The following is a 24886-nucleotide window of genomic DNA, read 5'->3' as shown; positions in this document are numbered from 1 at the left end:
GCCGGTTTACTGAGAATCCCAGGGTGGGGGTGGCGGGGAGCCAGTGTACTGAGAATCCCAGGGTGGGGGGAAGCCAGTTTACTGAGAATCCCAGGGTGGGGGTGGCGGGGAGCCGGTTTACTGAGAATCCCAGGGTGGGGGTGGGGGGAAGCCGGTTTACTGAGAATCCCAGGGTGGGGGTGGCGGGGAGCCAGTGTACTGAGAATCCCAGGGTGGGGGTGGCGGGGAGCCAGTGTACTGAGACTCAGATATTTGCTGCTCTTTGTGAGTAACTGATCTGACGAACACTGCCTCAATATTTTACTATGCTAATGATTTAATTTTGTATTCCTTGTTGTAAGTTATGGTATTTTTATATTTGGCACTGCACAAACAACAAATTCAGGATATGTGTCAGTGTTAATAAACCTGATTCTGATCAATGTGTTAAAGCAATACACGATGGCATATTACTGCCGGTGTGGGAGACTCCGGGTTGACTCCGGTTTGGGTGAGAACAGAGGGAGACGCATTCTTCGGGCTGGTGCTGGTGTTAATTCGAGGCAGACACATCCCTCACCCGAGCTGTGTGCTTCACCTGGTTGTGTGTAGCTCAGCGTGGCAGCAAGTAGACAGCCTCTGTGATCCGGGGTAACTACCCCACTGCCTCTCAGACAGGGCGTCCTAAAAATGAGGCTTTATAAGGCATTGGTCAGGCTGCATTTGGAGTACTGTGTGCAGTTTTGGGTTCCTTTTCTAAGAAAGACGTGCTGGCATTGGAGAGGGTCCAGAGGATGTTCACAGGAATGAAAGGGTTAATGTTTGAGAAGTGCTTGATGGCTCTGGGTTTGTACTCGCTGGAGTTTAGAAGACGAGGGTGGACCTCATTGGAGAGGAATTTTCCATTAGTGAGAGAGTTAAGGACCAATGAACAGTCTCAGAATAGGAGATACCCCTTTAGAACAGAGGTGAGGAGGAATTTCTTTCAGCCAGAGGGTGATGTATCAGTGGAATTCATTGCCACAGATGACTCTGGGGGCCAAATCGTTGGGTATATTTGAAGTGGAAGGTGATAGGTTCTTGATTAGGAAAAGTGTCAAAGGTTATGGGGAGAAGGCAGGAGAATGGGGTTGAGAGGGAGGTCAGCCATGATCGGATAGTGGAGTAGATGTGACGGGCCGAACGTTTCAGTTCTGCTCCCCTGTCTTCTCGTCCCCAGGGCGTGGGAACTTGGAAGCTGTAGTTCCAAATTTGAGTTTTTAAAGTTGGAAACATCAGTTTAATGTATCAACCAAAACTGAACCATTACATTACAGGCTGGAATGTGTTATTATTAGGCGAGACAGCAGTCTAAATAAGGTAGGAGAGAGAAGCTTTCTAAAAGTATCAATGCAAAGCAGCACTGGGGTTAGAACACAGAGGAGTCGTACCCTCGATTCTCTGTTCACTCAAGCCTGCGTTACAGTCCGTGAACCCTTCAAACAACAGTCTGTTTTGTACAGAGGCAGAGAGTGCGTCATAGATCAGCAGTACAGAGATAATTCCGAGATTCCAGCTGCGACTGAACAGGACTGAGAAGGGTGAGAGAGGATATCAGAGTCCGGAAAGACCTGCGAGAGATGGGTCCAAGACTGTTTAATGTCATTTCCAGTACACAATAAAATAATTGTTACTCCCAATCAGATGCAGCATAAAAAAATACAAAAGTTAAGAATACAATAATAAAAACCACAATATAAATACATAAGATAGCTTATATACGTAGAATAGATTGATCATATGTCCATAAAGTGACGCTGGGCATAGGAGTGTCTGTACATGAGGTGATTCTGACAGGAAATGATAAAGTGGTGGTGGTTGGGGGTGTGGAGGGGTGGGTCAGTGGGTGGAGGTGTTGATCAGCCTCACTGCTTGGGGAAAGTAACTGGTTTTGAGTCTGGTGGTCCTGGCACGGATGCTGCATAGCCTCCTCCCTGATGGGAGTGGGACAGACACGGATCATAATTTCCATGCAGAGGAGGAGTCCAATCCAACATAGTTGCTGATAAATCTAGTTGGGAATTCAGGAGAAAGCTGTTCCTGGGATGGCGATCCAGGGAAAGGGGCTCGGAATCAGAATTATGTTGTACAGTGTGTTGTTCTGTGGCAGCAGAACAGAACAATACATAAAATGACAAGTTATTAAAAAAAAGTAAACATGTAAACTGCAAAAGAGGGACAGCGAGATCGGGGTGCTGATGGGGCAGGAGGCTGGGCTGAGTCAGGGAGTGATAAGGCCATAGAGAAATACAGCCCAGATTCAGGCCATTCGGCCCATTCTGTCATGCTGAGCACAGTGCCCACCCTGATGTTCAGCCCACATCCCTCCAAGCCCCTGCCCTCCCCAACCTATTCAAATGCAGCTTAATGATACTACTGTGCCCCTCAGGTCCCTGTTGAATCTCTCCTTTCTCCCTAAATAAATGCCCCCCCCCCCCCGGTTTTGGACTCCCCCTTATCTACGCCTCTCATAGTTGTAACCACTGCTATAAGGACAGGCCTCCCACACTCCCGCCCGGTAGCTGATCTCTGCTGTGACTGAGAAAACCAGGCTGCGTGATTTTCAGAGGGAGCTGCCCAGTGGGAAGCTTCCCCAGCCACCGTTCCCTCTCCAGCAGCCTCACCCTGGGGCTTTCTGCGGTATCCTGCTCTTGTCAGCTCTGGCAACATCCAGCAAAGTTCAACGCAAATTCATCATTGAAGTACATATATGTCATCATATACTGTCCCCAGATTCACAGTCATGCAGGCGTTTACAGGAAAATAAAGAAATACAATAGAATTTATGAAAATCGATACATAAATAAAGACTGACAAACAACTGATGTGCAAAAGAAGACAGACTGTGCAAATAAAAACTAATACTGAGAATGTGAGTTGTCGAGTCCCTGAAAGTGAGTCTGTAGATTGTGGAATCAGTTTATTGTTGGGGTGAGTGAAGTTATCCTTGCTGGTTCAGGAGCCTGATCATTGTAAGATAATCAGTTTATTGTTGGGGTGAGTGAAGTTATCCTTGCTGGTTCAGGAGCCTGATGGTTGTAAGATAATAACTGTTCCTGAACTTGATTGTGCGGGATCTAAGGATTCTGTACCCCGGGGAGTTCCCAACCATTTTTTTGCCGTGGACCCCTACCGTTGACCGAGGGGTCCTTGGTCCCCTGGCGTACCTCCTGCCTGATGGCGGCAGTGAGAAGAGAGCGAGGCCTTTTGTGCTGGGCGTCCATGATGGACACTGCTTTCTCCCGGAAGCACCTCCTGTAGATGTGCTCAGGGGTGGGTAGATCTTTGCCTCTGATGGACTGAGCTGTGTCTGCCACTTGTAGGCTTTTCTGCTCGTGGGCATTGGCATTTCCATTTCCAGACCACAAGAGTAGAGCACAGAACAGGCCCTTTGGCCCGTGATGTTGTACTAACCCTTTAACACACTCTGAGATCAGTCGGACCCTTCCCGCCGACATAGGCTGCCAGTTTTCTTTCATCCAGATGTCTAAGGTTGAAGATTGTTCAGTGTCAGTTCCAGTGTAAGGGTGAACAAAATAATTGTTACTCCAGATCTGATGTGGCACAAAAAAACACAATAATAATTAAAAACACAGTAAATATAAATCTGTAAGATAGTTCATATACATAGATTGATTGTACGTCCTAATGGATCTGCCTCTACCACCACCCTTGGGAGCACGTACCAAACAGTCTCCGAGAAGTAAAGAAGTTTGGCCGTTGTACAAAGATTGAGAATGACAGTGGACAGAGGTTTCATTTCCTCCTCATCGATTTTGGCACCAGTCATAGGACGTCCTGTCTTAATCCCACCTCTCTCCCATCCCCCCACGGTGCTGACAGATCCTGACACATGGTGCTGTCAGTGCTGTGCTAAATCTCTGCTATTCCTGAGCCAGCTGTCTCGGGTGGACCGGAAATAGATCCTGCATTCATCCAGTCTCTGACCCCTCCATCTCAGAGTCTGTGGTCAGTAGGTGACCCTGACAGACAACGTCTCTGACCCCTCCATCTCAGAGTCTGAGGTCAGTAGGTGACCCTGACAGACAACGTCTCTGACCCCTCCATCTCAGAGTCTGGTCAATAGGTGACCCTGACAGACACGTCTCTGACCCCTCCATCTCAGAGTCTGTGGTCAGTGGTGACCCTGACAGACACGTCTCTGACCCCTCCATCTCAGAGTCTGGTCAGTGGGTGACCCCGACAGACATATCTCTGACCCCTCCATCTCAGAGTCTGGTCAGTAGGTGACCCCGACAGATGATGTCTCTGACCCCTCCATCTCAGAGTCTGGTCAGTAGGTGACCCCGACAGATGATGTCTCTGACCCCTCCATCTCAGAGTCTGGTCAGTAGGTGACCCCGACAGATGATGTCTCTGACCCCTCCATCTCAGAGTCTGGTCAGTAGGTGACCCTGACAGACCACGTCTCTGACCCCCTGGGGTCCATACGTAAGCACAGCTAAACAGAAGATCAGGAATAAGTCCTGTTTGAATCCGGCCATTCCCAGTTCAGAATCTTTCAGTCATTTCACTTGCCTGTCACATGTACATCAAAATGGTGGACACTGCTTTCTTCTAGAAGCACTTCCTAGAGGTGTCCTCAGCAGCGGGGAGGGAGTTGCCTCCAATGGACTGAGCTGTGTCTGCCATTTGGAAGCTGTTCTGTTTGTGGGGTGGGCATTGGCGTTACCAAGACAGAGAAAGGACAGAAGCACGGCAGTGCCTCTACTTCCATGGGAGTTTGCGAAGATTCAGCATGACTTCTGAAACTTTGACGGACTTCTTTAGATGTGTGATGGAGAGCATACTGACTAGTTGCATCATGGCCTGGTATGGAGACACCAATGCCCTTGAAAGGAAAATTCTATAAATTCTGCAGCCCAGCCTATCGTGGGTAAAGCCTCCCCACTATTGAACACATCTACATGGAGCGTTGTTGCAGGAAAGCAGCATCCATCATCAGAGACCCCACCATCCAGGTCACGCTCTCTTCTCGATGCTGCCATCAGGAAGGAGGTACAGGAGCCTCAGGACTCACACCACCAGGTTCAGGAACAGTTATTACCCCTCATCCATCAGGCTCTTGAACCAGAGGGAATAACTTCACTCACCCCATCATTGGAATGTTCCCACAACCTATGGACTCACTTTCAAGGCTCTTCTTCTCATGTTCTTGGTATTTATTTGTTATTATTATATGTTCTCTCTTTTTGAGTTTGCACAGTCTGTTGTCTTTTGCACTCTGGTTGTTTGTCAGTCCCGTTGTGTGCAGCCTTTCTATTCTATTGTGCTTCTTGTATTTACTATGAATGCCCACAAGAAATGAATCTCAGGGTTTTATATGGTGACATCTTAGTACTTCAATAATAAATTTACTTTCAACTTTGAACTGTGAAACCTATCGAATTTTGGAAGGCCGAGACAGAGTGGATGTGGAGAGGATGTTTCCTGCAGTGGGGGATTCTAGGACCAGAGGGCACAACCTCAGAATAGAGGGACGTCCATTTAGAACAGAGGTCAGGAGGAGTGTTTTTAGCCAGAGGGTGGTGAATCTGTGGAATTCATTGCCACAGGCAACATAACTTCCTGACTCCTGATCTCAGTGTATTGACCAGCACGTGACTAATAATGCTGTGTGCCTTCTATACCATCCTGTTGACATGTGGTTGAGGCAGGTTCGATGTTGTCATTTAAAGTAAAATTGGATAGATACGTGGACAGGAAAGGAATGGGAGGGTTATGGGTTGAGTGCAGGTCGGTGGGACTAGGATAGGGTAAGAGTTCGGCACGGACTAGAAGGGCCGAGATGGCCTGTTTCCGTGCTGTAATTGTTATATGGTTATATGTGCAGCCACTTTCAGGGGGCTATGGGCTTGCAACCCAAGATTCCCCTGTACATCAAGAGCCTGGTAACTGCTTGTGAGGGCCTGGCAGATGTTTAATTGTCTGTGTTCCCAATGACAGGGAGAGCTTCATCTCCTGTACAGACAGACTGTGAACATAGAACATTGAACTCTACAGCAAGGCCCACAATCTTGGCTGTCCACTCGATCCATACCACTTGTACACCTCTGTCAATTCGTCTCTCATCCTCCTTCACTCCAAAGAGAAAAGTCCTAGATCACTCAACCTTTCCTCATAACACACGCTCTCTAATCCAGACAGCAACCTGGTAAATCTCCTCTGCACCCTCTCTAATCCAGGCAGCATCCTGGTAAATCTCCTCTGCACCCTCTCTAATCCAGGCAGCATCCTGGTAAATCTCCTCTGCACCCTCTCTAATCCAGGCAGCATCCTGGTAAATCTCCTCTGCACCCTCTCTAATCCAGTCAGCATCCTGGTAAATCTCCTCTGCACCCTCTCTAATCCAGACAGCATCCTGGTAAATCTCCTCTGCACTCTCTCTAATCCAGACAGCATCCTGGTAAATCTCCTCTGCACCCTCTCTAAAGATTCCACATCATTTGTATAAGAGGGTACCGGATTCATGTGTGTGTGTAACTCGTGGTTCATCGCAGCCACGGAAGTCTCCTGTGAAACATACGAGAACACCAGCAAGTATGGGAGACACCTCTACAGGTTCAGGAGTGAAGAGATCTGCCTGCACTTGTACAGAACATCAGTGAGACTGCACTGGGAGTTTTGTGAGAGTTTTGTCTCTACGTGAAGACGACTTTGCTATGAGGAGGCTGTGGTGAAGATTCTGCAGTCTGGTCCAGGGATGATGAGTTTGTGAATGAGGAGAGAGCAGGTCGACTGGGCCTGTGTTTGCCAGAGTTTAGAACTCTATTGGAATTGTACAAAAACTACAGTTCGGTAGTTTGGATGAGTCGAGGATCAGGGCTAGGGTTTCCAAATGGGAATGGGGTCGTATGAGACTGACCTTTCCCTGCTCCTATCCATCACACCTGTGTCCCACCCACTGCTGGGGTAGGTGGGACACAGGTACCTAGTGCGGACATGTGCAGTGTGAGCTGAAAGGCTGCTGTAGTCCACACTGTGTCTATATCCTGTGTTAACTGCGTAAACCCACATCTACAGAGACACAGACCAGCACATGGGCACCCATACAGAAGCCCACATATACATGTACACACACTATTGATCATCTTCGAATAAATAGCAATCTAAAAAAATCAAAGGATGACAGCAATAAATAGAAGGATTTGAGTTAGTAGTGTTTATTGTCACTGTGACAGCCTCAGAGACTGATGACTCTTTCTCTCATTCTTTCTCCCTCTCTCTTTACCCCATTCCCCTTCCCCTTCCCCCCTCCCCTTCCCCCTCCCCTTCCCCCTCCCCTTCCCCCTCCCCTTCCCCCTCCCCTTTCTCATCTCCCTCTCTCCATCTCCCTCTCCCTCCCCCTCCATTTCCCCCTCACCCTCTCCTCCTACCCCTACCCCTTACCCCACTCTGCCCCGCTTTCCCACCCACAGCGGTGGGGAGCGGCCTTGCCCAGCATCCGGACCTGGCCCACGGCTGTTCTCAGGGGAGCTGTTACCCAGCAACGGGAGACCTGCTGGTGGGCAGAGAGGACAAGCTGACGGCCTCCTCGACCTGTGGCCTGAGGAGGACGCAGCCATACTGCATCGTCAGTCACCTCCAGGTGAGTGTAGGTGAACTGCAAGTGCTTCCCTGCCCGTGGGGGTGGGGGTAGAATCCGTGCTTGTACTCAGCAAATCAGAAAGGCTACAGCACAAGCGGAGGCTACTTGGCCCGTTGTCTGTGCCGGTCAAGAAAGGACTCCTCAGCCTGGCTCCACCTCTGAACACTGGGTCTGCAGGTCATAGGATGGGGGCAGGGAGGAGAGACCGTAAGATATAGATATAGGAGCATAATTGGGCATTTTGGCCCGTCGAGTCTGCTCCGCCATTTCATCATGGCTGATCCAATTTTCCTCTCAGCCCCAATCTCCTGCCTTCTCCCCATATCCCTTCATGCCCTGACCAATCAAGAATTGATCAACCTCTGCCTTAAATACACATAAAGTCTTTGCCTCCACAGCTGCCTGTGGTACAGATTTGCCACTCTCTGGCTAAAGAAATTCCTCCTCATCTCCGTGCGAAAAAGGCAGCCCTCCGTTCTGAGGCTGTGTCCTCTGGTCTTAGACTCTCCCACCATAGGAACCATCCTCTCCACATCCACTCTATCAAGGCCGTTCACCATTTGATGTTTCAATGAGATCACCCCTCATTCTTCTGAATTCTTGTGAACACACAAGGATGCGTAGGCCATCAGAGGCTCTTCATATCACAAGCCATTCAATCCTGGAATCATTTTCATGAACCTCCTTTGAACCCTCTCCAGTTTCAGCACATCCTTTCTAAGATAAGGAGCCCAAACCTGCTCACAATACTCCAAGTGAGGCCTCACCAGCGCTTTATAAAGTTTCAACATGACATCCTTGCTTTTATATTCCAGTCCTCTTGAAATGAATGCTAACATTATATTTGCCTTCCTCAGCACAGTCTCATCCCCTACAAATGAGCCTTTCGGGAATCCTGCACGAGGACTCCCAATTCCCTTTGTGCCTCAGATTTTTTTTTGTATTTTCTCTCCAGTCAGAAAATAGTTAACCCTTTCATTTCTTCTATCGAAGTTCATGACCGTACACTTCCCAACACTATGTTCCATCTGCCATTTCTTTGCCCATTCTCTTAATCTATCTAAGTCCTTCTGTAGCTTCTCTACTTCCTCAAAAACTACCTGCCCCTCCACCAATCTTCAAATCATCTGCAAACTTTGCAACAAAGCCATCAGTTCCATCATCCAAATTATTGACATAAAATCTTAAAAGATTTGGTCCCAACACAGATCCCTCTGGATCACCGTTAGTCACTGGCAGCCAGCCACTGAGGTCAGATTAACTGGCCTAAAGCTTCCTTTCTTCTGCCTCTCTCCCTTCTTGAAGAATGGAGTGCCATTTGTAATGTTCCAGTCTTCCGGAACTATTCCAGAACTCCGGGGTGTCACCTGGACCAGTTGGTGTACTTATCTACCTGCAGACCTTTCTGTTTCCCAAGAGCCCTCTCTTTAGTTATGGTGACTTCACACACTTCATGCTCCGACACCTGGAGCTTTCACCATACTGCTCGTGTCTTCCACAGTGATGACTGATGCAAAATGCTTATTCGGTTTTTCCGCCATTTTGTTGTCCCCCATTGCTACCTCTCCAGCATCGTTTTCCAGCAGTCCGATATCCACTCTGCCTCTCTTTTACACATTGGAATTAGTTTAGAAAAAGGTAAAGCCATAATTAAGGCATCCATTAGTCTTGCGAGACCATGGATCTGTGCCTGGAAAGTCTTCATTCTATGGAAGACCGGCAGTTGCCCATGCTGCAAGTCTCCCCTCTCCATGACACCGATGTTGTCCAAGGGAAGGGCATTAGGACCCATACAGCTTGGCACCAGTGTCATCGCAGAGCAATGTGTGATTAAGTGCCTTGCTCAAGGACACAACACGTTGCCTCGGCTGGGCTCAAATTCACGACCTTCAGGTGGCTAATCCAATGCCTTAACCACTTAGCCGCGTGCCACAACAGAATGCAGGACAGAGTGTAACAGTTACAGAGAGAGCACAGTACAGGCAGACAGTGGGGTGCAAGTCAGACAGTGGGGTGCAGGTCAGACAGTGGGGTGCAAGTCAGACAGTGAGGTACAAGGTGATAACGAGGTAGGCTGTGAGGCCAAGAGCCCATCTTGTCATACTCAGGAACTGTTCAATAGGTTTATAACAGTGGGTAGAAGCAGCTTGAGCCTGGTGGGACGTGCTTTTAAGCTTTTGCATCTTCTGCCAGTGGGAGAGGGGAGAGAAAGAATGTCTGGGATGGGTGGGGGGTTTGATTATTCTGGCTGCTTTACTGAGGGAGTGAGAAATGTAGACAGAGTCCACGGAGGGGAGGCTGGTTTCCCTGATGTGCTGAGCTGTGTCCAGAGCTCTCTGCGGTTTCCTGTGGTCACAGGCAGAACAATTGCCATACCACGAAGCATCTGAATAGGGTGCTTTCTGGGTGCATTGATTAAAATTGGTGATGGTTGACGGGGCTGTGCTGACCTTCTTTAGCCTGCTGAGGACGCAGAGGCATTGGTGAGCTTTCTTGGCTGTGGCCAGACCAGGACAGGCTGTTGGTTGTGTTCACTCCGAGGGCTTGAAGCTCCCAACCTCAGTACCGTTGAGGAGCACAGGAGCATTTGCACCACCCCTCGTCCTGAAGTCAGAGACCAGCTCTCTTGTCTTGCTGACATTGTGGGAAAGGTTGTTGTCATGACAACATGTCACTGGGTTCACTATGGCCTTCCTGTACTCCGACGGGACGTTACCTGAGATACGACCCCCCCATGATGTGTCATCGTATCATCGCAGGTGAAACCAGAGCAAAAATTGGGCCACTCTGTCGAGAGTGAACAGGGGGCAGGGAGTGAGCCTGTGGGTGAGGAGAGGGAGGGTGGGGAAAGAGCAGAGTGAGAGTGGGGGAGAGAGAAGGAGGAGAGGGCGAGGAGGGGGAGGTGTTGGGAGAGAAGGTGGGTGGGGGCAGAGGAGGGGAGGGTGGGGTGAGACGAGATGGGGAGAGGAGGAGGAGGAGAGGCAGGGTGGGAGAGAAGAGAGGAGGAGACGGAGTGTGAGAGGAGGTGAGGAGAGGAGGAGAGAGGGAGGGTGGGGCAGGAGAAGGAGGGGGAGAGGTGAGGGAGAGGGAGGGTGGGGGAGGAGGGGGAGAGGAGAGGGAGGGTGGGGGAGGTGAAGGAGGCTGGGTTGAGATGAGAGGAGAGGGAGGGTGGGGGAGGAGGGGGAGAGGAGGAGAGAGGGACAGGAGGAAGAGAGGGAGAGTGAGGGAGAAGAGGTGAGATGAGAGGAGAGGACAGGGAGAGGAGGAGGAGAGAGGAAGGATGGGTGAGAGAATGAGGTGAGGGAGGAGAGAGGGAGGGTGGGGGAGGAGAGGGAGGGAGGGGGAGAGGAGAGGGAGGGTGGGGGAGGAGAGGGAGGGAGGGGGAGAGGAGAGGGAGGGTGGGGGAGGAGAGAGGGAGGGTGGGGAGGAGAAGGAGGGAGGGGGAGAGGAAAGGGAGGGTGGGGAGAGGAGAGGAAGGGTGGGGAGAGGAGAGGGAGGGAGGGGGAGAGGAGAGGGAGGGTGGGCGGAGGAGAGGGAGGGAGGGGGAGAGGAGAGGGAGGGTGGGGGGGAGGGGGAGAGGAGAGGGAGGGTGGGGGGAGAGGAGAGGAAGGGTGGGGGAGGAGAGGGAGGAGGGGGAGAGGAGAGGGAGGGTGGGGGGAGGAGAGGGAGGGAGGGGGAGAGGAGAGGGAGGGTGGGGGGAGAGAGGAGGGTGCGGGAGGGGAGAAGGGAGGAGGAGGAGGGGCCGAGCCCTCAGTGCCTGCTGGCAGGTAAAACCCTCGTCTCTTCATCCCCAACAGGATGAGAAGAAATGTTTCATCTGTGACTCCCGCAAACCGTACGACCAACTGCGAAACCCCCACAGCCACAGGGTTCAGAACGTCATCACCACCTTCGCCCAGTACCGCAAGGAGGCCTGGTGGCAGTCAGAGAATGGTGAGGGGTGAGGGGTGTGGGGGAGGGGGAGGGGTGTGTGGGGAGGGGTGAGGGGTGTGGGGGTGTGTGTGGGGAAGGGTGTGTGGGGAGGGGTGAGGGATGTGGGGGAGGGGTGTGGGGGGAGGGGGTGTGTGTGGGGAGGGGTGAGGAGTGTGTGGGGAGGGGTGAGGGGTGTGGGTAGAGGGAGAGTTATTTCCCCTGGTGGTAGAGGGAGGGTCGGTTCCTGGCTGGGGTGGGTAGTGGGAGGGATGGGTTTCTTTGCCAGGTATGAGGAGGGTTGGTTCCCCTGGCCAGGTCGTGGACAGATGGTTTCCCTGGTGGGTACTGAGATGAGTGGTTCCTCTGGCCGGGTATGGGGACAGGCCGCTCCCCTGGCTGGCTCATGGGAGGGGCAGTGTTGTCTCTCAGGCCCTTTTCACTGCTCTAACCTGCACCACCTCTGTGTTGTGGGTTGTACCTGCAGCCTGGCAGGTTGTGGGTTAATAGGCCTCTTTCGATTGTCTCCAGTTTGTGGGTGAAGGATGGAACGTGGGGGTATGGAGAGGAATGCAGGAGTAATGCATGAGGTTAGTGTGGGATTGACATTATTGTGAGACTGACCATGAGTTTCAGCCAAGGTTTGTCTCAGAGAGTGGAGGGTGTGTCGTGCCTGCCAGGGGTGATGTAGGGGCACATTTAAGAGACACTTAGACAGGTACATGGATGACAGAAAATAGAGGGCTGTGTGGGAGGGAAGAGTTAGGTTGATCGTAGAGTACGATAAAAGATCAGCACGACACTGTGGGTTGATGCATTGCACTGTTCTATGTTCTGGGATGGACAGCATGGGTTTTAATGGGCTGAAGGGCTATACTGTGCTGTACTGTTGGTCAGTATGGGTTTGTGAGGTAGAAGGGGTGGGGACCTGTTTCTATACAGTGACCATACTGTTGGTCAGTATGGGTTAGTGGGGTAGGGGTGGGACCTGTTTCCATACTCTGCGACTGAGACAATGTCATTTGTGTTTGTCCCAGCTATGTTGTGTCGTCTGACAGCTGTTTGCTGAGGTTCTGAGTGCCCCTGTGTGTGGTGAGAGACTGGCTCTCGAGGCAGGGTGAGAGAGTGAGAGAACCCCATTCATTGCCGCCCGTCAATGGCCAGATGTTTGTGGGTCAGATCCGGTCTGTACAGTGAGAACAGTGTGTGGGAAATGTGCTGTACTCCTGGCGAGTAGATCTTGGCAGCTGAACCTTCCTGCTACTTGCTGGAATGTGTGAGTCTGTGACCTGTTACTAGTTCCTTGTTCAGGAACTGGCAGAGCCAGTTCACAGTGAACAGCTCACAGCGCACGTCCTCAAGATGTCCTCTCACACGATGGGACAGTGATCGGCTCACCCCTGTGTGCGAGTGAGCACTCAGCCTGTCCCTGGGGTACAGGACTCACTTGCTCAGGCTGCCTGCCTCTTCGGTGCTCCTGAGGAGTGAGGCAGACAAAGATTAAATTCACTTTCTTAGTCACAGGTACATTGCAAAGAGGTAAAATATGTCGTTTGATTGGGAGAGCCTACGCAGTCCGAGGATGAGTGAGCTGAGGGACCCTACACAGTCTGAGGGTCCCTACACAGTCTGAGGATGAGTGAGCTGAGGGACTCTACACAATCTGAGTGTGAGTGAGCTGAGGGACCCTACACAGTCTGAGTGTGAGTGAGCTGAGGGTCCCTACACAGTCTGAGGGTGAGTGAGCTGAGGGTCCCTACACAGTCTGAGGATGAGTGAGCTGAGGGACTCTACACAATCTGAGTGTGAGTGAACTGAGGGGAGCCTACACAGGCTGAGGATGAGTGAGCTGAGGGACCCTACACAGTCTGAGTGTGAGTGAGCTGAGGGTCCCTACACAGACTGAGTATGAGTGAGCTGAGGGACCCTACACAGTCTGAGTGTGAGTGAGCTGAGGGACCCTACACAGTCTGAGGGTGAGTGAGCTGAGGGTCCCTACACAGTCTGAGTGTGAGTGAGCTGAGGGTCCCTACACAGTCTGAGTGTGAGTGAGCTGAGGGACCCTACACAGTCTGAGGGTGAGTGAGCTGAGGGTCCCTACACAGACTGAGGATGAGTGAGCTGAGGGTCCCTACACAGTGAGGATGAGTGCACTGAGGGGACCCTACACAGTCTGAGGGTGAGTGAACTGAGGGGAGCCTGTAAGTGACATTGCACATTCCAGCACCAACGTATCATGCCCACAATACTCGGGAGAACAACACGGAAACACACAGCAACACGGGAACACACAGCAACACGGAAACACACAACAACATGGAAACACACAGCAACACGGGAACACACAGCAACACGGAAACACACAGCAACATGGGAACACACAGCAACACCAGAACATGTCAATATGGGAACACACAGCAACACGGAAACACACAGCAACACGGAAACACACAGCAACACGGAAACACACAGCAACACGGGAACACACAGCAACATGGGAACACACAGCAACATGGAAACACACAACACGGAAACACACAGCAACACGGGAACACAGCAACACAGAAACACACAGCAACACAGAAACACACAGCAACACAGAAACACACAGCAACATGGGAACACACAGCAACACGGAAACACACAGCAACACGGAAACACACAGCAACACGGGAACACAGCAACACGGAAACACACAGCAACATGGGAACACACAGCAACACGGAAACACACAGCAACACGGGAACACACAGCAACACGGAAACACACAGCAACATGGGAACACACAGCAACATGGAAACACACAGCAACACGGAAACACACAACATGGAAACACACAGCAACACGGGAACACAGCAACACGGAAACACACAGCAACACGGAAACACACAGCAACACAGAAACACACAGCAACACGGGAACACACAGCAACACGGAAACACACAGCAACACGGGAACACACAGCAACACGGAAACACACAGCAACATGGGAACACACAGCAACACGGAAACACACAGCAACATGGGAACACACAGCAACACAGCAACACGGGAACACACAGCAACATGGAAACATGTCAATATGGGAACACAAGTAAACACAGCAACATGGAAATAAAGCAACATGGAACACAACAACATGGAAGTACAACAGGGAAACACAGCATCACAGACACAGCAATATGGGAACATAGTGACACGGGAACAAGGTGACACGTAAACACAGCAACATGAGAACACAGCTACATGGAACACAACGACATGGATACACAGCAACATGGCGACAAGGGAACAGGGTGACACGTAATCACAGTGACATGGAACAGAACAACAGAACAGGCGGTGTAGCTGTCTCCCTGGCCGTTCCCATTGACGTTTGACTGATGGCCGTGTCTCCCTGCAGGGGTGTCGAACGTCCATCTGCAACTGGACCTGGAGGCTGAATTCCACTTCACGCACCTCATCATGACCTTTAAGGTAGGTGTTGGCGGTGGACACGGAGGACGTTGTCACCAGACGTGCTGCTCTTGTTGCCCCCGGTATTCCGTCAGTGTCTGCACAATTCACTGGTAAATCAGTGTTTTTCACCCGTTCCTCACCGACCTTCAGGAGGTGCGATTGAGTGGGTGATCCACTCCCTCGAGCTGTTGTAGTCCGTCTGGTGAAGCTGCTCCCACAGTCCTGGTCCCGGGGTTCAGACGGGGTAATGGGGTCCCGGCGTTCAGACAGGGCAGTGGGGTCCTGGGGTTCAGACGGGGCAGTGGGGTCCCAGGGTTCAGACGGGGCGGTGGGGTTCTGGGGGTCAGACAGGACAGTGGGATCCCGGGGTTCAGACGTGGCAGTGGGGTTCTGGGATTCAGACCGGGAGGTGGGGTCCCAGGGTTCAGATGGGGCGGTGGGGTCCTGGGGTTCAGACAGGATGGTGGGATTCTGGGGGTCAGACGGGACGGTGGGGTCCCAGGGTTCAGACGGGGCGGTGGGGTTCTGGGGGTCAGACGGGACGGTGGGATCCCAGGGTTCAGACGCGGCAGTGGGGTTCTGGGATTCAGACCGGGAGGTGGGGTCCCAGGGTTCAGATGGGGCGGTGGGGTCCTGGGGTTCAGACGGGGCAGTGGGGTCCCAGGGTTCAGATGGGGCGGTGGGGTCCTGGGGTTCAGACAGGGCAGTGGTGTCCCAGGGTTCAGATGGGGCGGTGGGGTCCTGGGGTTCAGACGGGGCAGTGGGGTCCCAGGGTTCAGACGGGACAGTGGGATCCCGGGGTTCAGACGGGGTAGTGGGTTTCTGGTTTTCAGGCGGGACAGTGAATTCCCGGGGTTCAGATGCAAACATTTATTTAGTTAATTTACTTATTGAGATACTGTGGGAACAGACCTACCTGGTTCTTTGAGTCACGCAGCACAGCACCCCCTGATTTAACCCTAGCCTATCACAGGACAATTTTCAATGGCCAATTAACCTATCAAGCCGTACGCCTTTGCACTGTGGGAGGAAACTGGAGCACCCGGAGGAAACCCACACAATCACGGCAAGAACGTTCAAACTCCTTATAGATGATGCAGAAATTGAACTCTGAGCTCCAGTGCCCCGAGTTGTAATAACATTGCACTGACCGCTATGCTACCGTGGCTGTTGCGATATCAGGGTGGCATGTGACTGGGAGGGGAACCTGTGGCTGGTGGTGTTCCCCTGCCCCGCCCAGTGCCCTCAGTGGGAGAGGTGACTGAGTGGGCTTGTGTGGAGCAGTTCGCTGCAGTGCGTAGACAGTGGGCACCACAGCCACTGTGTGCCAGTGGGCACCGCAGCCACCGTGTGCCAGTGGGCACCGCAGCCACCGTGTGCCAGTGGTGGGGGGTGGATGGGATCCCATTCCACCCTGGCTGGTGCAAGCTTCCCCTCGTGCAGGGGGAGGGACAGCACATTCCATGTTGGGGGTGAGGGCTGATGAGATCTGATGGGTTCCCCAGGTGTATCAGGACATTGGTCCCAGGGGTCTTGGGGCTTAAGGGGTGATCCCAGTCACCTGACTGGCCACGTCCATCCAGAGACACAGTGAGGGGTAATGTTATAATGTTCTTTACAACTGCGCAGACCAACCATTGCTCTCAGCAGGAAACTTTTACACGGCCTGAAAACTTTACTTGCTTTTTTTCGTAATATTTAGAATGAAAATTAAAAATGCACATCCTTTTGATTTTATTTATTAATTGATGGGTGTAATGAAGTACAGTACTACAGAGAAATTCTTTCACATTTCTAAAACCTCTTCTCACTGCATGGCCACAATGGGTATGTGAGTGGGAGCATTTCCGCTACCGCGCGGCCGCGCACCCACACAGTTTGGAAGGAACATGGACGAGGGATCTCCGGGCAGAGGGTCACTGAGGTGTGCGAGTGAAGTGACGGCGGGGAGGGGGGTAACGTGGCAAGGGGTCACCGGGGAGATGGAGTGAGACGTCACTCGATCACCGTGGAGACAGGTGAACCATCACCTCCTGCCCCGGCACTGTGTGAGTGGGACCCAGGGGTAGGGTTAGAGCTATCGCCTCCACCCAAAGGTTCCTTGGGGGTGCGGTTCCTGCCCCTCCTCTCCCAACCCGGACCCCAGCCTCATGACTCCAGACCCTCAGGACCTCTCACTTTCCAACTAAATCACTGCCAGGAAATTCTTTGCTGCAGGTGAGAAGCTCTGTCTGGGACATTTGACCCTTGATCCGGGATGAGTGACCCTCAGTCTGATTGAGTGATCCTTGATCCAGGATGAGTGACCCTCGCTCCGGGATGAGTGACCCTCGGTCCACTGGGATGTATGACTCTCGATCCAGGATGAGTGACCCTTGATCCGGTTGAGTGACCCTTATTCCAGGATGAGTGACCCTCTATCTGTTGAGTGACCCTCGGTCTGGTTGAGTGACCCTCGATCTGGGATGAGTGACCCTGGATCCGGGATGAGTGACCCTCGGTCTGGTTGAGTAACCTTGGGTCCGGGACGAGTGACCCTGAGTCTGGCTGAGTGACCCTGGGCCCGGAATGAGTGACCCTCAGTCAGGTTGATGACCCTCGATCCAGGATGAGTGTCCCTTGATCCGGTTGAGTGACCCTCAGTCCGGTTGAGTAACTTTGGGTCCGGGACGAGTGACCCTCGGTCCGGGATGAGTGACTCTGGGTCCGGGATGAGTGACCCTCGATCCGTTGAGTGACCCTCGGAGTGGTCTGCATTGGCCAAGACGGAAAGTGTATTCTCCTTGACCTTCGGGCCCTGGGGTCTGAGAAAGAGTTCATGCCAGCCCTGTCACCTCTCTCCCCCTCTCCCTGCTCCCCCCACACCCACATAGTTCCTGCACAACGAACAATGAACTCACCAGCAGGTTGGGCGGCATTCTCAGAGAGGGCAGACGGGGTTAACGATCCAGGTCAAAGACCTGTGTAAGGACACTCAAAGGGTTTCTCACCCCTCAGATGCTTCCCAACCTGCTCAGTATTTCCAGTATTTTCTGTTTTTTTGGTTTCTCATTAACCCACTGACCCCACACATCGTTGGGATGTTGGAGGAAACTGGAACACCTGAGGAAAACCTATGTGGTCACAATTGGAGTGTGCAAACTCCACATAGACAGCACCCAAGGTGGGGATCGAACCAGGGTTTCTGGAGCTGTAGGGCAGTGGTTGTGTTATCTTTTTTGCTCCTGTTTCACCAGGTATCCCAGTGCCCAACTGACCTTGACCCGGGTCTCCTCCTGGTCCCACTCCCTGACCGGGGTGTGCAGGGTGCAAACGTCCATCAGGAAAGGGGCTGCTGGGTTGTGGGGCTCAGTTGCTGGGTGGTGCGGGGGAAGAGTTGAGTGGGGAGTTTGGGGAGAGGATCGGAAGCTGACTGTATGGTCGATGTTGCCTTCACAGACCTTCCGCCCAGCCGCCATGCTGATTGAGCGGTCAGCGGACTTCGGTCGCACCTGGCAGATCTACCGTTATTTCAGCCACAACTGCGCATCTGACTTTCCCAACGTCCGACGGGGCCCCCTGAAGGAGGTGGACGAGGTTATCTGTGAATCGCGCTACTCGGACATTGAGCCCTCTACGGAGGGAGAGGTGAGCAACGTGTCCACCCGTCTGTGTGGGCAGCCGGTGGTGTACCAGGTAATCTCCCCGCCTCTAGTCCCATAAACCCCCTCCCAGCCCCGATCTGTGTGTGTCCACCCGTCCACCCATGTCCACCCGTCTGTGTGGGCAGCCGGTGCTATACCGGGAAACCCCTCTTCTGGTCCCATAAACCCCCTCCCAGCCCCGAATCAGTAATCCCCCTCCCCAGGTGGGCATTTCTTCACATCTCCATCCTGATGGCCAGAACCTTATTCTGACCATCCAGGAGAACACATCATCTCCACATCAGCCCTGTACACATTTTAAGACCATGAGATATAGGAGCAGAAGTAGGCCATTCAGCCCATCGATTCTGCTCCGCCATTCAATCATGGCTGATCCAATTCTTCCAGTCATCCCAACTCCTCTGCCTTCTCCCCATACCCTTTGATGCCCTGTCTAAACAAGAACCTATCTATCTTTGCCTTAAATGCACCCAATGACTTGGCAACAAATTCCACAGATCTACCGCCCTCTGACTAAAGTAATTTCTCCGCATCTCAGTTCTAAATGGACGTCCTTCAATCCTGAAGTCGTGCCCTCTTGTCCTATACTCCCCTACCATGGGAAATAACTTTGCCATATCTAATCTGTTCAGGCCTTTTAACATTCAGAATGTTTCTATGAGACCCCCCCCCCCATTCTCCTGAACTCCAGGGAATACAGCCCAAGAGCAGCCAGACGTTCCTCATACAGTAACCCTTTCATTCCTGAAATCATTCTTGTGAATCTTCTCTGAACCCTCTCCAATGTCAGTATATCCTTTCTAAAATAAGGAGCCCAAAACTGCACACAATATTCCAAGTGTGGTCTCACGAGTGCCTTATAGAGCCTCAACATTACATCCCTGCTCTTATATTCTATACCTCGAGAAATGAATGCAATCGCCTTCTTCACCACCAACTCAACCTGGAGGTTAACCTTTAGGGTATCCTGCACAAGTATTCTCAAGTCCCTTTGCATCTCTGCGTTTTGAATTCTCTCCCCATCTAAATAACGGTCTCTCCATTTTTTTCTTCCACCAAAGTGCATGACTATACACTTTCCAACATTGTATTTCATTTGCCACTTCTTTGCCCATTCCCCTAAACTATCTAAGTCTCTCTGCAGGCTCTCTGTTTCCTCAAGACTACCCGCTCCTCCACCTAACCCACTAATCCATTAATACCGTAGTCCAAATCATTGATATACATTGTAAAAAGCAGCGGTCCCAACACCGACCCCTGTGGAACTCCACTGGTAACCGGCAGCCAGTCAGAATAGGATACCTTTATTCCCACTCTCTGCTTTCTGCTGATCAACCAATGCTCCATCCATGCCAGTAACTTCATGGGCTCTTATCTTGGGAAGCAGCCTCATGTGTGACACTTTGTCATTCTGAAAATCCAAGTACACCACATCCACTGTATCTCCTTTGTTTACCCTGCTGTAATTTCCATAAAAAATTACAGTAGGTTAGCCAGGCGGGATTTTCCTTTCAGGAATCCATGCTGGCTTTGGCCTATCTTGTCATGTGCCTCCAGGTACTCCGTAATCTCATCCCTAACTATCGATTCCAACAACTTTCCAACCACTGATGTCAGACTAACAAGTCTATAGTTTCCTTTCTGCTGCCTCCCACCCCACTTAACTAGCAGAGTAACATTTGCAATTTTTCAGTCATCTGGTACAATGCCAGAATCTATCGATTCTTGAAAGATCATTGTTAATGCCTCCACAATCTACTTCCTTCAGAACCCTAGGGTGCATTCCAACAGAATTATCCAGGAGATTTATCCACCCTCAGACCATTATGCTTCCTGAGCACCTTCTCGGTCATAATTTTCACTGCACATTCTTCACTTCCCTGGCACTCTTGAATGTCCGGTGTACTGCAGATGTCTTCCACTGTGAAGACTGATGCAAAATATGCATTCAGTTCCTCTGCCATCTCTGCATCTCTCATTACAATATCTCCAGTGTCATTTTCTATTGGTCCTATATCTACCTTCAACTCTCTTTTACGCTTTATGAAATTTTCTGTTTCTTATTTTGACCATAAGACATAGAAACAGACTTAGGCCATTCAGCCCATCAAATCTGCTCTGCTATTCCATCATGGCTGATTCATTTTCTCTCTCGACCTTCTCCTGCCTTCTCCCTATAACCTTTGAAGCCCTTGTTAATCAAGAACCAGTCAATGTCCGCTATAAATATACCCAATGGCTTGTACCCCACAGCTGTCTGTAGCAATGAGTTCCACAGATTCACCTCCCCTTGGCTAAAGAATCTTCTAAACTCAAGGGTTAGGATCAGTCCTCTTAATGCCTCCTAGCTGGACAAAGCCACTACCCCAGCATTGGATTTGTCAGACCTTTGCTGCATTCCCTCTGTCACACCTACATCCTTCCACTGGTCGGGTCACCAGATCTCCAGGCGAGGTCTCACCTGGGCTCTGCATGCTTGGAGCCGGGCTTGTCCCATAATGGCCAACAGGGTCCATGTTTATTTATCACAGGTACACCAAAACACACAGTGGAATGTGTCACTTGCGTTAACAACCAACACACCCATGGATGTGCTGATGGCAGCCCGCGTGTGTTGCCAAACATTCCAGGGCCAACTTAACAATGTTTGGCAGAACAACACAGAACACAAGAAGCGACAGAAGAACAGGTCCCAATCCTCCCTCTGTCCCACGCATGCACACAGCCCCTAACTCCTCCAGCCTCCATTGGACCCAGATTTGGACACAGACACACAGAACCTGGCCTCTGTTCCTGCAGGTTAACCTTCTGTGATTGTTGTACAAGGGCACCAGGTCCCTGTGAACAGCAACATCGTTCAGCCTCTCACTTTTCAAACAATGTCAAGCACATCTTCCCGTTTTTACAGCCACGATCATGGAGCAGACCATTCAGTCCATCTACTGCATGCCGACAGGGTTGCCCAGCAAGAGAGTTCCATCTGCCCTCGAGACCCCCGCAATCCATGTACTTACCCAGATGGCTGTTAATTGCTAATGTCTCCGTCTCCACCAGTATCTCCAGCAGCTCTTTCCAAATACACGCCACCTTCTGCGTGAAGAAGCTGCCCCTTTTCAATCTCAAACCTCTGCTTGCTTTTCATGCCCCCCTCTGTAAAAAAGAGTGTGTCTGTGCCACTCAGGGTCTTGTGCTGACCACCAGGTCAGCCCTCAATCTCCGATGTACCAGGGGGTCCATGCAACCACCTTGTAAATCAGGCTCCCAGTGCACTCAACACCTTTTCTAGCTTAATAACACCTTTCTTATAGCAGGCTGACAAAAGCAATGCTCAGTGTAGCCTCAACACCTGAACCTGAACACCTGCACCATAACATCGCGACGCCTGTGTCAGTGCCCTGACCGATCCATGCCAAACTAAACAACCAAGGCAGTTTGCACTTCACTGCCCGTTAAAAATGTGCTTGGTAGCAGTTGAGGTAGCAGAGGTATGGAAATTTTCCCATTCCCCTCCCCCCCAACAGTTCTCAGTGAAACGTGCCTGGGGGCGAAACAGGAGACAGGGGTGTAAGGGGGAATCTCGGGTGGGTCGGGGGAATGGACTGGAGGTGAGACAGGAGACTGGATGTAAGGGGGATCTTGGGTGGGTCGGGGAAATGGATCGGAGGTGAGACAGGAGACGGGATATAAGGAGGATCTCGGGTGGGTCGGGAAGTTGGGAGGAGATGGGAAGATGGGGACGTACCTGGGAGATCATGGAGAGAGGTTTGGAGAAGGGGGGAGAGCCTGGTGTGGGGAGCTCTGCGGGAGGGAAGTTTCCATGAGGAGGGGAGGGGAGGGGGTGTGGGGCAGAACGTTCTGGCTGTCTGTTCTCCATGGTCCCTGTCTGATGGGAGGAAATTTGTCCTTACCAGGTGATCTACAGGGTGTTGGACCCTGCCATTCCCATCCATGATCCCTACAGCCCTCGCATACAGAGTAAGTCCGAATGGTGAAACCCTGGTTCCGAGCTACCGAGGTCGAGAAGGAGGTCTGGAACGGAGGGGCAGTGAGGAGGAGAGGAGGACGGGGAGGGAGGAGGTCTGGAAGGGAGGGGGAGAGAGGATATCTGGAAGAGAGGAAGGGAGGAGGTCTGGAAGGGAGGGGGAGGGAGGAGGTCTGGAACGGAGGGGGAGGGAGGATATCTGGAAGGGAGGAAGGGAGGAGGTCTGGAAGGGAGGAGGTCTGGAAGAGAGGAGGAGGAGGTCTGGAAGGGAGGGGGAGGGAGAGGGAGGGAGGAGGTCTGGAAGGGAGGGGGAGGGAGAGGGAGGGAGGAGGTCTGGAAGGGAGGGGGAGGGAGGGAGGAGGTCTGGAAGGGAGGGGGAGGGAGAGGGAGGGAGGAGGTCTGGAAGGGAGAGGGAGGGAGGAGGTCTGGAAGGGAGGGGGAGGGAGGAGGTCTGGAAGGGAGGGGGAGGGAGAGGGAGGGAGGAGGTCTGGAAGGGAGGGGGAGGGAGAGGGAGGGAGGAGGTCTGGAAGGGAGGGGGAGGGAGAGGGAGGGAGGAGGTCTGGAAGGGAGGGGGAGGGAGAGGGAGGGAGGAGGTCTGGAAGGGAGGGGGAGGGAGAGGGAGGGAGGAGGTCTGGAAGGGAGGGGGAGGGAGAGGGAGGGAGGAGGTCTGGAAGGGAGGGGGAGGGAGAGGGAGGGAGGAGGTCTGGAAGGGAGGGGGAGGGAGAGGGAGGGAGGAGGTCTGGAAGGGAAGGGGATGGAGAACACATGGATGAGAACCCACATCAGAGAGCTGTGGGAGCCAGCCTTCACAATTCAGGGTGAGACATGAATCATAATCAGGTGTCTTGTCATCGACGACGTATGTTGTGAAATTTGTTATTTTCTGGCAGTACTACAGTGGAAGGATAAAACAATTATTATAATTTACCGTAAAAATATATTAAAAATACATGTAAGAGGTTACTTTGCCTCAGGGCACAGTGGTTGAGATTAGTGTAGTTTGAAACATTGGGCGAAGCCTCATTTGTGTTCACAACCAACTCAATCTAAGCATGACCAACGGGAGATTCTGCAGGTGCAGGAAATCCAAGCAACACATGTAAAGTGGAAGTTTGAAAAATTGATGTTCATGCCATCGGGGTGGAGGATTCCCAGATGGAATATAAGGCGTTGTTGCTACAACCTGAGTGTGGCCTCATTGTGACAGTACAGAGGGCTGTGGGCTGACATGTCAGAATGGGTATGGGAAGTAGAATTGAAATAGAAGCCACTGGGAGATGCCGATTTTTCTGGTGGACAGAGTGTAGGTGCCCGGTGAAACGCTGTCCCTCAGGATGTACAGAGTATAGGTGCTCACAGTGTGGTGCCCTCTACACTGGAGAGCAGGCTCGAGCTGGGTGAGGGCCCCCCTGGATCTACTGTTGGCCCCCCTGCACTGTTCTAACGGCGCTCATGGAAGATCGAGGAGCAACGCCATCTGCTGTTACAAACGTCGATACTTGGTCGAGAATTCCTCAGCCTCTGTTGTTCATTCTCTCCCTCTCTTATGCAGACTCTCTAAGAGACTCTGTCACCTCTGCTTGCACCCGCACCCCTGGCGGTGCGTTCCACACCCCCACCATTTGTCCTGCACATCTCCTTTCAACTTCTCTTCACCTTATTTGCATGCCCTCTCTTACTAAACATTTCCACCTCGGGAAACAGATACTCCCTGTCTACTCTGTCGATGCCTCTGATAACCTTATAAACCTCTGTCAGATTTCCCCTCAGGCTCCTGCACTCGTGAGAAAACAGCCCGAGTTTGTTGAACCTCTCATATCAGCAAATGCCCTGTAATCCAGGCAGCATCCTGATAAACCTCTTCTGCACCCTCTCCAAAGCCTTAACATCCTTCCTGTAATGGAGCAGTCAGAACTGTGCGCTATACTCCAGATGTGGGATAACTAGAGCTTTATACAACTGCAACACAACTTCCTGTCTATGGTCCTGGACCTCCAAGCTCCCTCTGCTCATAAACACTGTTAAGAGTCTTGCTGTCACCAGTGTATCGACACTTTATATTTGACCCAGCAAGTCACAACACCTCACATCTATCCGGGTTAATCTCCATCTGCCATTTCTCAGCCAATATCTGCAACTGATCTTTGGCAGTCTTCTACACTCCCCTCCGTCACCAGGATCAAGCGGTGCAAGAAAGCAGCCTTCCCCTGTCTTCCTGAGGGCAGTTAGGGACATTCGATACACAGGCAATTAATATTTCTTTAT

At 51.8% G+C, this 24886-nt stretch overlaps 1 protein-coding gene across 1 annotated transcript in view; it reads left to right on the top strand.

Annotated features, from left to right (window-relative positions):
• Positions 1-24886, top strand: part of LOC140211300 (laminin subunit beta-2-like) — a 135532-nt gene that overhangs the window by 12897 nt on the left and 97749 nt on the right. The window contains exons 2-7 of the mRNA XM_072281010.1: positions 7458-7627; positions 11425-11560; positions 14940-15013; positions 18434-18622; positions 22551-22627; positions 24392-24403. Of these exons, the coding sequence (XP_072137111.1) occupies positions 7458-7627; positions 11425-11560; positions 14940-15013; positions 18434-18622; positions 22551-22627; positions 24392-24403 (658 nt within the window). The remainder of the gene's footprint in view (positions 1-7457; positions 7628-11424; positions 11561-14939; positions 15014-18433; positions 18623-22550; positions 22628-24391; positions 24404-24886) is intronic.

This window comes from Mobula birostris, chromosome 16, assembly GCF_030028105.1.
Source record: "Mobula birostris isolate sMobBir1 chromosome 16, sMobBir1.hap1, whole genome shotgun sequence".
In the NCBI taxonomy this organism is placed as follows: domain Eukaryota; kingdom Metazoa; phylum Chordata; class Chondrichthyes; order Myliobatiformes; family Myliobatidae; genus Mobula; species Mobula birostris.
Note: the sequence above shows the minus strand (reverse complement) of the source record. Positions and strands in the feature narration are given on the sequence as shown.